At 42.2% G+C, this 19,030-nt stretch overlaps 1 protein-coding gene across 1 annotated transcript in view; it reads right to left on the reverse strand.

The window, feature by feature from the left end:
• stab1 (stabilin 1) overlaps positions 1 to 19,030 on the reverse strand; it is a 169,234-nt gene that overhangs the window by 11,067 nt on the left and 139,137 nt on the right. Inside the window, exons 68-69 of the mRNA XM_040004521.1 lie at positions 2,343 to 2,492; positions 1,844 to 1,948 (exon numbers count right to left, since the gene is read on the reverse strand). Of these exons, the coding sequence (XP_039860455.1) occupies positions 1,844 to 1,948; positions 2,343 to 2,492 (255 nt within the window). The remainder of the gene's footprint in view (positions 1 to 1,843; positions 1,949 to 2,342; positions 2,493 to 19,030) is intronic.

Consider the following 19,030-nt stretch of genomic DNA (forward strand, 5'->3'; position numbering starts at 1 on the left):
CGTTGGATTAAAATCTGACTTCTTTGAGCTACCGAGTTACCGGGGTGTATGTGAGCAGGTTGTTGAATTTACGTGTGAGGAATTTAATTGAGTGAGTGGCCATGAATATCTGCGCCTATGAAATTATTTAATTTCTTGTGAAATCATTTTCTCTCGTGCGCCACTTTTGACACAAATATAATTCCATGATGCTCCTCTTTTGTCCAGCTGGCACTGTATATTTATGTGTTACTACAGGCTACAGTAATAGAGTGCAACATTAAATCTCCCATCACCCTCCTCTTCCTCTGCCAGCTGCAGCTGTAGGGCCTAAAACTTATTTTGGTTAAAACCTCCCACCTTTCCCTCAAGTGCACACAGACACATGGAGTCAGGCCTCTTATCTCTGAGAAGAGGCAGGCAAGAGGCTGCACATCCCAGGAAACAGGGGAGATGTTGAAGAAGGCTGTCTAATATGAGGATTTGTGAGTCTGCTTAGGATGTCAGCTGTACCCGTATGTGTGGCATGATGGATGGTGGAAAACTCCCTGTGTGAACTGAAAGGGTGTAAACATGGGGAAAACCCATCCGGGGGGGAGTAAACGGTCATGCTTTCAGATTCGGTGTGTGTTCATAAACCTCATTCTACTGAAGGTCCCAATATTTTCTAAAATGCAGACTAGTCGACTAATCTTAAAGAACTAAACAGTCAAACTTGACGATAAACTAATGAAAAAGCTTAAATATGAAAACCGTTAAAATCATTATTTTAAACATTAGTCAAATTTATAAACATATGCACACAGTCCCAGATTAGTCTGCTGTGTGAGGCTAACATTAGCAGCCTTTTTGCAGGTTATTGCTGGATGAGGCTTTATATTTCAGTGAGACAACCGTTCATTTTCTGCAATGCACAATAGCGCCAGATCAGTGAGCTGCAAGCAGCTAACTGGTGTTGTAAAATATGAAAGATTTGTATCTTGGTGCCAAATAGTGAGGGCAGCATTGTTTAACTATGTCGTCCAGCCATTTGCAAACGTGTGGCAGCCGCAGTCCACCACAACACAGTGCTCAGAAAAACTAAAGGAACACTTTGAAAACACATCAGATCGCAATGAAAAGAATAAAATCATGTATCTTTATCTATGGTTACCTACATATATGGACTGGGTAATGTGATAGGAACAGAAAGATGCTACACTGTTTGATGGAAATGAAAATGATCAACCTGCAGAGGGCTAAATTCAAAGCCACCCCAAATTCAGTGTGAAAAAATGATACAGCGGGCTAGTCCTGTCATGGTTCCGAGTCTGTGGCTTAGAGTTCTGCGGTGTCCGAGTTTTGAAGTTCTGTTTAAATATCTTTAGGTTGTTAGGTTCACATTTCATGTATTATTCCGGAACTCCTGTTGTAACTTTCTTGTCTCAGTTACTCTCCTCTTATGTCCTGTTAATTTTAGTCTTGTCTCTGTATCTCTTTGTGGTTTCTGATGTCATATTGAAAAAAAGGGGAAAGAGCTAAAACAGTCAAACTGAGGATGACCTGAGGGGCTGCACCAAGAACCAGTGTAAAACAGATATAAATTATTTTGACCTCCAAGTCATGCAGGGTCACTCTAGATTCTTTTGGTGCTTTTTTGTAGCCTTTATTTTCGTAGGACAGCAGAGAACAGACAAGAAAGCTGGAAAAAAGGCCAAGAGGAAGACCTGCAGGAAATGGACCGAATGCAGATTGGAACTTGGGCCTCTTGGCATATGGGTCGCCTGCTCTAAGAACAAAACCTGTGCACACAGCTATCTGAGAAACACTCAGAAACACAGAAATGTGTTGGATCTCTGTTTAAGATAAAGTACCTAAGACTTACCTCAAATGGCTCAGCTAAGGCTCTAGAGCTGACGTAGAGAGGGTTGGGGATGGAGACCAGTGTGGGTTTGGGCCTACCTCCTGTTGCACCATCCTCATCCTCATTCTGTGACAGAGAAAAGATGACTCAGTATTAATCCAAGATAAAACTAATAACAATTCACAGCTTAAGTATGTCTTGAAGGGAAAAAAACTTTATTAGCTCATCAAAACCTTGTAAGTGCTTTTTTAGCATATTTAACTTAAGTTTCCATTCATGCACTGTTTTTATGACCCAGTTAAATTTATTTTGACTCCCCATTCATTTAAACTGGAGCTTCAAAATAACTGCCCAGAGGTGTTACCAAATCAAGTGGGAAGACATAGCTCTAGAGGGACTTAGTTATAAGTAATTCTGGTGGGGAAATAATCTATGAATCGCATGCAGCTAATGAGGCAAAAATGTAAAAAATAAAAATACTGTAACCAGGACAACAAGGAGCAGTGTGTGTGTGTCTCACTCTGAAGTAGTGGAAGCGGAAGGCATCAGTCTTGTGTTTGAAGACATAGCAGCTGAGTGCAGCCAGTGCACACACCAACATCAACGTCACCAAGATGGCCGTCACTGTTGTGCTTGAGTGGGCGTGGCCTAGGGAAGTGTCATGGTAGCTCTGCAGAGGACGTGAGGAAAAGACAAGAATCAGTAAAATAAAACCATCTAATCCTCACCACACACACTTCTGTTTAGCTCTAATCACTATGACAACACTTTGCTCCACTGTTGCCATGGTGACGTGATTCTGCTGGGTCATCATGACCAGCTTCATTTTCCCAGAGGATGATAAAAAAATTTAATTGATGGATTAAAGCACAAGGATTTCAGTTATTGTGAAGGTCGCACATTGACTCATTACACAAACACTATGTTGGTTCACACTGAAGTCGTTGAATAGGTCCCCATACATTAGAGCTTTTCAGTGTCTGTGTATTGCTGGTTTCAACTTAAATTAGTTATCTGGAAATATCTGTGTAGTCCTTTCTGGTGTTCTCCAGTAGAGCAACACCTGTTAGCAAAGTGGCATCATATTAAAACCCAAGCTTTTAGGACCATCCATCGAGCCATCAATCCATCCAACCATCTGTCTCTTCCGCTTATTCTCATTGGCAATTCCATATTGGTAACCTCTTCTCCTGAGCAACTCATGCTGGAGATAAGAGATGAGCAAACACTAAAACATAACCCACTGAGAAGTTAATTATCTGAAAATTGGCAACAACATTTTCAGTAACTTGTTAACAAACCGCCTAAACTCTTGTGGCCCATTTTGCTAGCTTTCTCACCTTAGCAAACGGCAATGTACAACAAAGGAGATGTCACATCCACTGGCACAAGCATCGTTTTGGTGTTGTTTCAGCCGGCTGTGCACCTCTTTGTTTTTGTAACCTTGTTTGTTGCGAGTATATAATAATGATTTCTTTGAATCCCTGCTTGTAATTTTTTGATTAAATTCAGTTTTATTTATGTAGTGTCAAATCACGACAGCAGTTAACTCAATGTGCATTATGTTGTAAGGTAAAGACCCCACAATAATACAGAGAAAACCTCAACATTCAGACAACCCCCGATGAACAAGCACTTGGCAATAATGAAAAGGAAAAACTTCCTTTTTAACCAAAGAAACATCCAGCAGAACCAGGGGTGACGAGAGGAAGGTGGAAGACACAATAAAAGGCATACTGCAGAAGAGAGCCAGACATTAATAACAACTAATAATCAAATGGAGAGTGGTGTATAAACACACAAAGAGTAAATAGTGAAGAAGAAACACTGGGAAGCCAATCTAGGTCTATTGCAACATAACCCGGGAGAATCACCTCATTTACTCAGTATCTGGTTAGATACTATATTTCTAAGATTTTTAGGGCTGACTAAATTAACCTCAGTTTTATCTGAATTTAGAAGCAGGAAATTAGAGGCTATCCAGGTCTTTATGTCTTGAAGACATTCCTGTGTGTCATCTGGCAGATAAAAGAAGGTATCATCTGCATACCAATGAAGTCTGTTGGACTGTATAATTAACCTTAGTATGTGAAGAAGACTCCCCATTTACTTAAATAAACTGGAGTCTATTAAATAGAAGTAACCACTGCTGCAAAGTACATTTAATACCTGAGGTAGGTTCAAATCTTTTTAGTAAAATGCAGAACAAGAACAGACATGAGTCCACTATCAGAGGCCATAAGAAGATCATTTGTAACCTACAGTAAAGCTGTTTCTGTGCTGTGATGAGCTCTGAAGCCTGACTGAAACTCTTCAAATAAGCCATTCCTCTGCAGATAATCTGTTAGCTGTTTTGCAACTACTTTTTAAAGAATTTTTGAGATATAGGAAGGTTTCAGATTGTCTTGTAACTAGACAAGACTATTGGGCCAAGTAATGGCTTTTTAAGTAATGATTTAATTACTGCCATCTTAAAGGCCTGTGGTATCTAACATTTTAATAGAGATAGATTGATCATATTTAAGATCGAAGCATTACTTAATGGTAGGACTTCTTTGAGCAGTCTTCTAGGAATGGGGTCTAATAGACAGATTGATGATTTGAAAGAAGTAATTATTTGAACTTAACTCAGAAAGATCAATTGAAGAGAGAGTCTAAATAAATATCAGAAGCACTGAAAATAATAATGTGTTACATCTAAGTAACACAGAAGTAATAATAGAAGATGGCTAAGCATTTGTTGCCTGTTTTCTCTGAGCTACTTGAAGAGATAATGGTGATAAGAAAAGTCAAACCATACAGCAAGAAGCATCCCATCTTGGGAAACTTCCTGTCAAACAGTGGGGATATCCCTTAGCTTCCTCTGAATGTCACAAATGGAGCTGTTGGTAGAGAGGCACCTTTATCCAAAACCCCCTCTATCTTTGTTGACCCGACCCTCCGCTCCAATGCAGACCTAGTATCTCTGATAAATGTTCCAAGGCAGTGGTTTTTCTCAATGAGTTTCCTCAACACATCTTCTATACTAAAGGCTTACTAACTTGAGCTAGAACATGATGTGACAGCTAAAACAGATACCATATTGTGGGAAGTAAACTGAGTACATCATCCATCACCACAAAGTGGTGATACAGGCTACTGGGACAGCCTCATGGTTTTTTGTTTTTTTTTGCCTGTCCCGTTTGGCTCTTTTGCCATCAGAATTATTGTCTAAAGGCAAAGAAAGATGCCCAACGGATTTACTTTACCAAATGGACCGTCCCAGCTTTGCCGTAATGGTCTATTTGATTCACCTTTTATTGTTTATTTTATTGTTTATTTTCACTTGCTAGATACGGAACAGACTTGAATGAGGAAAAGAATGGGGAGAAAGAAAGAGGGAAAGAAAAACAGCGGAGAAGAGGGACGGGGATAAAGGGCAAAAAACAAAAACCAACAAAATAAGCAGACAAAAAATACATATATCAATCACCTGGATCACGTGTTGAGAATGAAAAAAGAAAACAAGCAGAAGAAAACGAGAGTAATAGAATAAACAACATCATGATGATATATGGAAATATAACAGTAAATACTAAATATTAAACATTATTGTGCAGCACGTAAGATCGACAGCGCACAGTGTGCTTTGAGGTAGGAGCCAAAAAGGGTGTAGTTTGTGTGTGTGAGCACCCGTGTGTACACCTGTGAGCATGAATGCGCTTGTTTTTAAAAGGTTCCTTCATGTAATGATCTTCTAGAGGGTGTGGGGAGCCACAGCCCCGTCCTCCAGGGCATGAAGCAGGTATGAAGGAGATCAAAACTCCAGACATCCAGAGGCCCCCAGAACACAAGAGACCAAGGAAGACCAACAGAGGGGCAGCCGCGCCAGTATCCCAGAAAGAGCTGACGAGAGTCCCAGATGAGGGGTCACTCAGCAGCCGCGGAGCAGAAGCCAGGGGGTGTTGCAGTGACGTGCCCGGGAGCTCCGCCGGCAGCCAGCTGTGCCAGAGTGAGCGAGCCCCAGGCTCCAGGCCCCGATAAGCAGCCACCAAGGAGTGAGCCGGTGTGTACCTGGACGCCCATCTCCGGACACAGAGAACCACCAACGTACTGATGTCTGAGGGCGTCTGCCACTGGCAGGGGAAGTGGTGGGGGGAGATAGGCCTCCATACCTTGGAGGACCTGAGATGTCCCCAGAGAGGTGGCATCTGATACCCGACCTGACATATGGACACAGACATACAGGCACACACAGATACAAATATCTATTCCCACCCTCATGCTCTCATATGCACTCACTCCACACTCAACCAACGTGGAGACAGACATAGAGAGACACTGTACACACAATCACACTCCCCAAGCGTACTCTAAGCCCCGGCCCCACAGAGCCCGGGACAGCCCACCCGACCCCACCACAGAGAAAAACTGCACCCACCCCGTCATCCACTCATCTTCCCGACTACAATAGACAATAGATGCCCAGGCTGAGATCTTCCTCCACCTCTCCTGTATCTCCCCCTCCTGCAGAGTGAGTTCCTGAAGAGAGGAGAGCTCCTGCAAGATGTAACAACCTCCCCCACCAGTTGAAGAGACCCCCAGGTGGCTCGATGCACTGGCGGCACCCTGCGCCAGGACTGGGCCCCCATACACCCACCCGCCCACAACCCCGGCAACACACCAACCAGGACCCAAGCCCCCGAGGCCCAGCCAGGGCCCCAGCCCAGAGACGGAGTGCCCCCAGAACCTCACCCCTGTCCCGGACCCAACCTGGGGCAGCCAGGCTACCAGGTCAGTAACCCACGTCCGTCAGCACAGACCCTCCCCTAGCCCCGCTGCACGCAGCCACGAGGAAACAGTCACCTGAGAGCCAACAGAGCCCTTAATAGGCCATGACCGCTACCCCGGGTTGAGCCCTCCAAGGAAGATGCTCCTGGGGAATCCCCCGACACCCTAAGCCTGTCCCTACCCCCACACCAATCACAACAGTGAAGGTGGGACCAAACTATGACCCCCCCACCCCCCACCCCACCCCCACTAGGTGATGGAGCTGATCAAAGGAGCCCAGAGCAATTGATCTGATGTGGTGGCAGAGGCTGTATCAAGACTAATGTAATCTAATAGATAATTTCTATATTGGTTAGAATTAAGATTATTTTTATTTTTCCAGTTCATGAGGACTGTTTTCTTGGCTATGCATAGGGCAGTGAAAACCATATGGGCTATATTCTTTTCTGTAGTGACATTATCTAAGCTGCCCAACAAACACACTAAGGGGGAAGTTGGAATGTTACATTTCAGACACTTTGATAAGTCTTCACATATCTCGCGCCAAAACTTCTGAACTGGTGGACAGAACCATAGAGCGTGGATATAATTGTCCGGTGTATTGGTTTGGCAGTGTGAGCAGTTGTTGGTAGACGTAAAGCCCATCTTGAACATCCGATGACCTGTATAGTGCACTCTATGTAGTATTATGTATTGAATTAATTGAAGACTGGGATTTCTAATTAGATGAAAGGTTTTTAAGCAAATCTGAGACCAGAAGTTTTGGTCTAAGTTAACTGATAAATCCGTTTCCCATTTTGCAATAGGAAGTGACATTGATTCATCTGTTTTAGAAAGCATTCTGTATATTCTGGAAAGTAATTTGGGGGTTTTAAGAGTAAGAAATTGAACCACACTTGGGACAGCCTCATGTTCTGGTTGGGTCCCATGGTTCTCCCGGAGCAGGGACTAATTTGGGGTCATCTACCTGAAGACTAAGGAAAAAGTGGCACCCAAAGTCTGCACACTGGAGGCATGGTTACAGAAAGAAAAAGGTTTTTAATATGTAATTTCAACAAAATTAAGAAAGCACAGATGGAAGAACAAGGACAGATACTGAGAGACAGGACTATAAATACACATTTATAAACAGTGCAGAAAAATCAGGGAAGCAGTGAGGTAAGAAGACAAAGACAGGAAGTAAAACAAAAGATATACAATGTGAAGCGTATACTAAAACAAGGAAGGAAGGAAGGAAGGAAGGAAAAACATAGCTAAATAAAGATAAGAAAACTTTTGGGATGGGGAAAAGGTGAATAGGGGCGAAGAGGGAAAGAGAGTAAATAAATGAAGAGTAACAAACAAACAAGCAAAAAAACAACAACACACAGTCCAGCCATTTATCCTTTATTAAGGACAAATTAAGATGACTCAGCAGGTATTAAAATAACTGTAGAGAGAGTAGCAAATCCAGATCTAACCATCATGTTGTGGTATCTGTCTGATGTATTTCCACTAAATGCCAGAGAGTCTATTAAGACTGTGAACATGTGAAGATTTATCAGAGTTCACGCTGTTACTCTGGACAGCCCATCGTTCACCATGCACTGATTTCTGCTATGGCAGCATTGCACATCACAACAAACATCAGAAACTGCTACAGGTCAAACTGGGATAACTAAACACTTTGATTCTAATAGACTTACCATATAAAGACTTAAACACCTGCTAGTCAAACAACATTAAGGATTCAGACAACCCCTAATTTATCTCTCTGTAGAGGACAGTGAGGGCTCTGCTTAAAAAATACCTAATGCTGTTAGCACATAATAGTCTGAAAGAACCCTATTATTTAAAATATCATCAGATCTAGTCCCTTTATTACCTTTTTCTTCAATCAATTTTTGCATAATCTGCAGCATTAAAGAAATATTATGCCATGCAGAGGCTGAACTGGGAGAAAATAACCCAGCTCAACTGGGTTACACAACATTAAGCCTTGTTTATGGCTACTGCATTGGTTGCCACACATGACAAGTGTGCCATAATCATTTATACTGATAATTTAAGCACACTGGACTCATTGCAGCCTTCTAATGCAGGATAAGTGTCCAAAAGTAAAAACAAAACAGCGTCAATACTGTTGCAGCATCTCCATCACTCTCATCTAATAATCTCTAAGCTTCCGGAGCAATAGATCATTGAAGTGATGGTAAAGAACACCTGCAAACTGGCCGTGCTTTGTGCGCCAAGTTACAAAAAACAGCTTGGCAGGTGTCAGCAGTTGTAAAGTCTTTTTGGGCGCACCTCAAAGAGAGAAGCTGATAAGAGAACAGCAGGATCCTGTGTTCAGAGTTTGATTCCAAACTTCATAAAACATTAGCTTCTGCTGCACTGATTTCGACCTGGTGTTAGCAAAACTGGGTTTTATTTTATTTTATTTATTCTTGAGGGGTGGGAGTGTTTTTTAGTGTGAAGGGTGAAAACTAACGTTCATAGTATAATTAACAGGAAACCAGTGATGTGTCAAGGGATTTAGGTAACTAAACTACACCAGGGAAATGTAGAATTGAAGAATCTTCATTTTTTGAATTTTGCACTTTTTAGATGGCCCCTGCACACTGTTTGTCCACCCCAGAAAACAGCTTGTTTTAATAAAAAATGTGGCTGGAGCTTCATTTTGACATTTCATTTTATCTGCTTAAAGCTTGAATCTGTGATTATTCTTCCAACTTTACAAAGTCTGTTACCAGTAAAAACAAAAGACTGCCAGATGAGTTAATCCTTCACTTCTTGCTTGCAAACGTTATTGCTAGTTGCACTACTTTATAATCTGCTTCAGCAGCTAAAGATACCAGCTTATTCATAATGTACAAAGTAGAGTTCTATCTTAATTAATGCTTTCCACCGGGTCGTTCCATCTCAAATAATCTAATTTTCAGAACATTTTCTACTTGTCCAACTCCAGTTTAAAAATTTTAAGGTCCAAATTTTTAACATATATGAATTCTGTGATATTTCAGCTTCATATATTAAATACTTTTCAAGACATATTTTTTGGAAAAATATATCGACTAACTTGCAGATTGTTTATTCTGAGTTTTTTCACAATTTTAAAGTGTCTCTGAGTCTTGGATAGATAAATTATGAAAAAAACAATTCAAGCAGTTCTGCAAAGACCCACATTTGAGAACAAACTAATATAGAACTTCACATTGGAAAAGGAAACTAGTGACAATTTCTAAAAGTTATATAGTTGAATTTCACAATAATGCAAAATGAATGTAGAATACTTTTTAACATGAAGTTCTCAGTTACAAAAATGTCATATTCATTTAACTTTAGCATGGATTGAGGAAATATGAAGTACCAGAAAAGACATCAGCAGATTGTCCAATCTGAACAGAACAAATTCTGGAGTCTCCAAATGGCACTGGAAGTAAATAATTTTGTTTAATACGTGCATATTTGTAAGTTTTGAGAGCTCACTATTCTTGCATTTGTGAACGGTGCTGAATAGCAGAAGTGATACCATATCCACTGACACAGCCTGTGCATTGATGTTGTTTTGGCATGACTGGCCATGTTAAAGTGTATATAACAAAAAAGTTGAGTTTTTGTGACTTTGTGCTGGTGGTGCTGCCACTGCAGCCGGAGTGAAAACAAGCTTTTACGAGTGTGTTGGATTTTACCACCGTTTTAATAATATATCAATACAGAAGCTTAAAGACTGGCAGCTTATACATAAGGAGATGTTGCAACATTCTGAAAAGAGGAAAGTTTCAGGAAAAAAAGAAAAACATTGATTTTTGTGCCCCTGGTTTTTACTTCTCCTCCAGTGCTGACCAGAAGGCTTCGTCTAAGGCTAACACCTGCATGAATACTGCAGTAAGTACTCCCATCCTCACTGCTGGTATTAATGGTATGGAGCTGTGGGGACGTCACTGTCTGCACATGAAACGAACACTGAAGCACTCAAAAACACCCCACAGACTGGCTAACTAACTCTTGATCGTTTTCCTCTCATTTTCCATCTATTTGTTCTGTTAACAGTTCAGCTTTATTTAATGTCACTGTTTACATTTATTTTTAAGTAGTATAAAGCTTATTTACTTAATACTGGTATTGGACTGATACTCATTATTGGCAGATACAGTGGGGCAAAAAAGTATTTAGTCAGCCACCGATTGTGCAAGTTCCCCCACTTAAAGGTTACAGGTACAGGTTCACTAAAGAAGTGGACATTGCTAAACACCAGCACTCTGAGAAGATGCAGCAGCAGATCTCAGAGAATGACTCGGCCTCTGTGTGGAAAGGTTTTAGGAATATCACCAACTACAAGCCTAAAACCCCCCACTCCACTGACGACTTGCTCTTAGCCAACACCCTTAACGACTTCTACTGTCGTTTTGACGAGCCATCAGGCAGCCTTCACACCTCCAACGACCCCAACAATAGAGGCACTTTGGACACTCATTCCCCCACCTCTCCCCCCTCCATAGAACCATCACCACCTTCAAACTGCTCACCTGCAACACCCGCCTCCTCACCCCACACAAAAGAGGATCTCACACCACCTCCTCCGACCACAACTCTTCATATTCATGAAGCAGATGTGAGGAAGCAGTTTAGGAGTCTGAATGCTCGGAAAGCTCCCGGCCCAGACGGTGTGTCTCCTGCCACCCTCAGACACTGTGCAAACGAGCTGGCCCCGGTGTTTTCTGGCATTTTCAACTCCTCACTGCAGGCATGTCATGTGCCTGCCTGCTTCAAGTCCTCTACCATAATCCCTATCCCCAAGAAACCTAGGATCACTGGACTAAATGACTACAGACCCGTGGCTCTGACATCTGTGGTCATGAAGTCATTTGAGCGCCTAGTTCTCTCCCATCTCAAGACCCTCACGGCCCCCCTCCTGGACCCCCTGCAGTTTGCATATAGAGCCAACAGGTCTGTAGACGACGCCATCAACATGGCCCTACACTTCATCCTGCAGCATCTGGACTCCCCAGGAACCTACGCCAGGATCCTGTTTGTGGACTTCAGCTCTGCCTTCAACACCATCCTTCCAGACCATCTCCAAGGCAAGCTTTCCCAGATGAATGTGCCTGATCCCATCTGCCGGTGGATCACCGACTTCCTGACGGACAGGAAGCAGCATGTGAGGCTGGGAAAGAATGTCTCGGACTCCCGGACCATCAGCACCGGCTCCCCTCAGGGCTGTGTTCTTTCTCCTCTGCTCTTCTCCCTGTACACCAACTGCTGCACCTCCACCCACCACTCTGTCAAGCTAATCAAGTTCGCAGATGACACCACCGTTATTGGGCTCATCTCGGACGGGGATGAGTCTGCCTATAGGAGGGAGGTTGAACGTCTGGTGACCTGGTGCAGCCACAACAACCTGGTGCTGAATGCCCAGAAGACAGTGGAGATTATTGTGGACTTCAGGAAGCACACAGCCCCACTCCCCCCCATCATCCTGACTGACACCCCCATCACCTCTGTGGACTCATTCCGCTTCCTGGGTACCACCATCACCCAGGACCTGAAGTGGGAGCCCACCATCACCTCCGTCATCAAGAAAGCCCAGCAGAGGATGTACTTCCTGAGGCAGCTGAAGAAATTCAACCTGCCAACACGGACGATGATGCAATTCTACACTGCAATCATCGAGTCCATCCTCACCTCCTCCATCACTGTGTGGTACGCTGGAGCCACTATCAGGGACAAACAGAGACTGCAGTGTGTTGTGCGCTCTGCTGAGAAGGTGATTGGCTGCAGACTCCCATCTCTGCAGGACCTGTACACCTCCAGGACACTGCGGCGTGCAGCTCGGATCTCAGCTGACCCTTCTCACCCTGGACACAGTCTGTTTGACCTGCTCCCCTCAGGCAGGAGGCTCCGGTCCATTCGCACCAGAACCTCTCGCCATAAGAACAGTTTCTTCCCCTCTGCTGTTGGACACATGAACAATAACCACATGACTGTCCCCGCCACTAACACATGACCCTACACTGTGTCACTGCATCATTTCATGTTTGGCACCGATCACCACCTGCACTCATGTATATATCTTTCTACGTAGCACTCATAAGTCTTATTCTCATGTATATATCTCATGTATATCTCATGCACATATCTTTCTTTCTACATAGCACTTTAATTCTTATTGTTTGCACTGAAGCACCGCAGCAATTTCCTAATGTTGTAAACCTCAACATCTGGCAATAAACCCCATTCTGATTCTGATTCCGATTCTGATTCTGATTCTGATTAAAATGATGACAGAGGTCAGTAATTTGCACCAGATGTACACTTCAACTGTGAGAGACAGAATGTGGAAAAAAAAATCCATGAATTCACATGGTAGGATTTGTAAAGAATTTATTCGTAAATTAGGGTGGAAAATAAGTATTTGGTCACCTCAAACAAGGAAAATCTCTGGCTCTCACTGACCTGTAACGTCTTCTGTAAGAAGCTTTTCTGTCCCCCACTCGTTACCTGTATGAATGGCACCTGTTTGAACTCATCATCTGTATAAAAGACACCTGTCCACAGCCTCAAACAGTCAGACTCCAAACTCCGCCATGGCCAAGACCAAAGAGCTTTCGAAGGACACCAGGAAAAGTATTGTAGACCTGCACCAGACTGGGAAGAGTGAATCTACAATAGGCAAGCAGCTTGGTGTGAAAAAATCAACTGTGGGAGCAATCATCAGAAAATGGAAGACATACAAGACCACTGATAATCTCCCTCGATCTGGGGCTCCACGCAAGATCTCATCCCGTGGGGTCAAAATGATCATGAGAACGGTGAGCAAAGATCCCAGAACCACACGGGGGGACCTGGTGAATGACCTGCAAAGAGCTGGGACCAAAGTAACAAAGGTCACCATCAGTAACACACTACAACGGCAGGGAATCAAATCCCGCAGTGCCAGACGTGTTCCGCTGCTGAAGCCAGTGCATGTCCAGGCCCGTCTGAAGTTTGCCAGAGAGCACATGGATGATACAGCAGAGGATTGGGAGGATGTCATGTGGTCAGATGAAACCAAAGTAGAACTTTTTGGTATAAACTCAACTCGTCGTGTTTGGAGGAAGAAGAATACTGAGTTGCATCCCAAGAACACCATACCTACTGTGAAGCATGGGGGTGGAAACATCATGCTATGGGGCTGTTTTTCTGCCAAGGGGACAGGACGACTGATCCGTGTTAAGGACAGAATGAATGGGGCCATGTATCGTGAGATTTTGAGCCAAAACCTCCTTCCATCAGTGAGAACTTTGAAGATGAAACGAGGCTGGGTCTTCCAACATGACAATGATCCAAAACACACCGCCCGGGCAACAAAGGAGTGGCTCCGTAAGAAGCATTTGAAAGTCCTGGAGTGGCCTAGCCAGTCTCCAGACCTCAACCCCATAGAAAATCTGTGGCGGGAGTTGAAAGTCCGTGTTGCTCGGTGACAGCCCCAAAACATCACTGCTCTCGAGAAGATCTGCATGGAGGAATGGGCCAAAATACCAGCTACTGTGTGTGCAAACCTGGTAAAGACCTATAGTAAACGTTTGACCTCTGTTATTGCCAACAAAGGTTATGTTACAAAGTATTGAGTTGTATTTTTGTTATTGACCAAATACTTATTTTCCACCCTGATTTACGAATAAATTCTTTACAAATCCTACCATGTGGATTCATGGATTTTTTTTTCACATTCTGTCTCTCACAGTTGAAGTGTACCTCTGGTGCAAATTACTGACCACTGTCATCATTTTAAGTGGGGGAACTTGCACAATCGGTGGCTGACTAAATACTTTTTTGCCCCACTGTATCTTATCCCAGTGTTTCTGTATCTTATTTTTTTATGTGTATGGGGTGGGAGTGGTATTCGTTATTCAAAGACTAGAATATAAACCTCCTGAATGGAGAATCTATCATCTACACAATGTTGTGCAGTAGGTTGTTTGCAGCTTGCAGGCACTTTCAAGCCCATTTTCAGCAGGTTTATTTCCAGAGTTAAGCACCTCTTAGAGTCCATCCCTTACTCAGTTTGTAGGTGAATTTTCACTGGTTCAAACAAAAGCAGCAGGTTTTGTGTATAATGTGAATCTCCTTGTGATCAGGATTTGTAGCTCTGGCAGAAAAAAGTCTGTAGAATAAAAGTCAATTTATGATATTTGACACTGATCTGCTGCACTTGAGTGTGGTTAGTTGTTTTGCCTGACTCAAAGCTGTGATTCAGACTTCAGTAAATGCCTGATGGTTTCTAGTGTTTCTGAGAATTCAGCGACCTTCTGTAGATGTACGATAACCTGACCATGCTCAGAGGAGGAGACCATAAAAAAACAGCCTGTTTTCGGTTAATCCCTGAGGCTCCACAGTGTCTCTACTCTTACACTTGGGAATATGCTTAAAATAAAAATGTGTTCTATTCAGCAGATATTTAGGAATCTGCAGCTGCAGCAGTGTTTATGCCAGCAGGCAGTGATGGTTTTAAACCTTTAAAAACACATTTGAATAATTTACTGCCTCAAATTAATTAAATTGTGCCTTTTTAAAAAAAAAAAAATTTAATTTTTTTTTAATTATTTAATAAGGAACATAAGCTAAAACAACCCATGAGAACACAAATAAACCAAAATAAACAAGTAATCAAAAATAAACAAACGGGTGTACCCACTAGTCATATATACATATATACACACATATATACACGCAAATACACACACACAAATTGTGCCTTTTAAATTTTTTTTTTTTTTTTTAAATGTATGACTTGACTCAGCCCTTCTTTTGCACAGCTAGCTCTCATCATGTAGAATTAAAAAAAATAGAACCTTTCTCTACCTGAACTCCTGAAAATAGCAGGCATAAAACTCAAGCTCACCTGTATTTCTTAGTGTGGAATATCTGAATCACATTTAAAATTTGTGCATAATTCCAGATAATGAGTTGACAAAAGCTGCAGCTGCTCATTAGTTGGGAGAAACAGGTTGGACCACAACTTGTTAGCTAAGTGATGACGTACTGAACCTGCTTCTTGTTACTTAAGCCGGTATCTTTTTTCAGCTGCCATTCTTAGGCTGTACAGGTTTATGTTAGCACCATTCACAGGTACTATGTCTTCTATTTTACCCTTGGAGATCATCACTGAACAAAGGTGGTAGCCTATGACACCAGCAATCAGTCACCTACACTGCACCTAAATTCAAAAAACATTTTTTTCTTTTTGTGCACTCGTGTTACAATCAGCTGATTTGATTGCATGCAGGACAAAAATGGTAGAGCGCCTTTTCGGGAGTGAAGATATGGACACTACTTGTATTCATTTTTTCCACAAAAAGACATGGCGTGATGGTGAAATGCAAACTGCGTCCAGGACAAAAATAAGGCAGCTTTGCCTTTTTGCAAACATCTGCACAAACAGCATGCTAATGCAAAATTAACCAAAAGCAGAGTGATATTAAAGCCGAGAGTATGTGGATCCGAGCACAGCCAGCCTTCAACAGGTAACTGATGAACAGTCAGGTTGCAGTCTCTGCTTTCTAACTGTTCATGTTTCTACAGTAGAATCACTGTGGTGATCGCTTTGAAGTCTCTTTGGGCTCATTTTCAACTTTGCTTTGTGTTGTTGATTTTGTGTTAATTATGAGAGAATACATTTCAGATCATTTTATGGAGTAAGGAGAAATTAGACAAAGAAATAATGTAACGAATTACTCTCTCCAGGGAGTAATTAACAAACTGTATTATTTTAAGAAAAGTAATGAGTAATGAGTAATACATTACTTTTTGTTGAGTAATGATTATGACCCTAACACTGGATGTTCACAACTCACATGAGTCGATGTCTCATAACAGATTCACACAGTGACTCATGTCACCATTAACAGCTCACATGATTATAGTGAGGCAAAACAACTAAGGGCTTAAAACTTGAGACTCTCCATTAGTTGTTTTAAAAGTGAAGAAACATCTCATATGAGAGGTTAACCGAAAGGAAGTCCAGCTGCCTTCATTTCAAGTGTTTAAGGTGGCAAAAGTTTCAAATAATGAGATCTGTGTGAGCCAAAAGCTCAGGCTTCAATGGATCTATACTGATCTTTTGTTTACTCTGGAATATGTATTATGTCAAAGGAAGGGGATAACAGAAGCCCCACCCACCTGCTGTCCAAACCAGCCATTCAGAAGAAAGTCGACTTAAAGTAAAAACAGGTTCTTTCAGCAGCACTAGGGCGCCATATCAACACCCAGAATATGATACATGAGGACTAAGACAATAATCGCAATATTTTTTTAAAAAAAAGAAGAAGAAATATCCATATTGTGGTTTTAATACACATTATAATACCATAAAATAAGGGGAGATGTTGCAGAGAGCTGGTATGACAGAGGAGCATGTTAGGGATAAGGTCAAAGGGAGGCATGTGATCTGCTGTTTTGACCCTTAAAGGGAGCAGAGAGGAAGAAGAAGAGACAAGCTGAAACACCTTGTTTTAGACAGACGGTGAACTGAAGGGCTTCACTAAGACTCACCATAAGATGAATAAAAATTTTAACTCTAAATCATCCCAAGATACTCTATTAAAGCCCAAGAGCAGAAATATGGATTTTGAAAAGAACATATTCACTCCCCTTTCTCAGCCGTGTGTCTTGTTTTTCCTGTAGTTCCTTCCTTGTATTTCTACGTTCTTGCTTTCTGCCATATTTCCTGTGTCTGCCTTTGTTTTCGTGTGCATTCTGTCTCCCTATTGTCTCCTTTTTTTGCCTCCAGCAATTCAGAACAATGTTACCGTAAAGGGAGAAGAGCTAAACCAACTTGCTTCAGACAGAGGACAAACTGATCGGCTGCACCAAGGCCCAGTGTAAGATAAACGAGGATTATTTTGAACTGAAATCACAGTTACTCTTGTAAAGCCCAAGGATCAAACTATGGAACTGGAAATTTGCCTAATAGGTTGACATTAATCTGTTCCATTTTTTTCACTGTCAAAGTTGAGCACATGCGAAAGATCTGAGATGAGAGAGTGTGAAACCACCTTGGCCCACAGTCAGTATGTGGAGAAGTGGATTTAAACTGAGCACTGTGGATTTTGGGTGATTAAATAGCTGTTATTTTGCCAGAGGTTCCATCAAATGATTCTATTGTGACCTAGTCGTCATAATTTGAGTCCCACATCATGAATATTGATCAGAGCTCTGATGTTATCTGACAGAAAATGCAGCAGATTGAATCTTCATTTCCTGGAACCTGTTCCAAGAAACTAAACACAGCCATCTGCTCTCTGCCACTACCCCCCCCCCAGCAACAACACACGGCAGCCTATCAGGAGGTGCTGCACAACAGAGGGGGAGGTTGTGGTGGTGCCTCCTGGTGGCTATGGTTAGAACTGCAGCTCTTCCCGATACAGCAAGCGCCTCATCTCACTTTTAACAAGCAATAGAGAGAAAAACTGTTTCTTCTGTGCAGCAAAATGTTTCTTTACACTCTGAGAGCAGGAGGATTTAGCACTTCTGCTGTTAAACTGGGCCTATTGAGCTTCCCTGTAATTTCATATATATATACTGTTATCATGACCAATGCTCACATTAAACAGTAGGATATCCTTAATTCAATTCAATTTTATTTATATAGCGCCAAATCACAACAAAAGTTGCCTCAAGGCGCTTTATATTGTACAGTAGATCGCACAATAATAGATACAGAGAAAAACCCAACAATCATATGACCCCCTATGAGCAAGCAACAGTGGGAAGGAAAAACTCCCTTTTAACAGGAAGAAGCCTCCGGCAGAACCAGGCTCAGGGAGGGGCGGGGCCATCTGCTGCGACTGGTTGGGGTGAGAGAAGGAAGACAGGATAAAGACATGCTGTGGAAGAGAGACAGAGGTTAATAACAGATATGATTCAATGCAGAGAGGTCTGTTAATACATAGTGAGTGAGAAAGGTGACTGGAAAGGAAAAACTCAATGCATCATGGAAATCCCCGGCAGCCTACGTCTATTGCAGCATAACTAAGGGAGGATTCAGGGTCACCTGGTCCAGCCCTAACTATATGCTTTAGCAAAAAGGAAAGTTTTAAGCCTAATCTTGAAAGTAGAGATAGTGTCTGTCTCCCGAATCCAGACTGGAAGCTGGTTCCACAGAAGAGGGGCCTGAAAACTGAAGGCTCTCCCTCCCATTCTACTTTTAAATACTCTAGAAACAGCAAGTAGGCCTGCAGAGCGAGAGCGAGAGTACTGTCAGTACTCTTGCTGCAGCATTTTGGATTAGCTGAAGACTTTTCAGCGAGTTTTTAGGACATCCTGATAATAATGAATTACAGTAGTCCAGCCTGGAAGTAATGAATGCATGAACTAGTTTTTCAGCATCACTCTGAGACAGGATGTTTCTAATTTTAGAGATGTTGCACAAATGGAAGAAAGCAAGAAAGCAGTCTTACATATTTGTTTATTATGTGC

Source organism: Simochromis diagramma, unplaced genomic scaffold (assembly GCF_900408965.1).
Source record: "Simochromis diagramma unplaced genomic scaffold, fSimDia1.1 OVJJ01000320.1, whole genome shotgun sequence".
NCBI lineage: Eukaryota > Metazoa > Chordata > Actinopteri > Cichliformes > Cichlidae > Simochromis > Simochromis diagramma.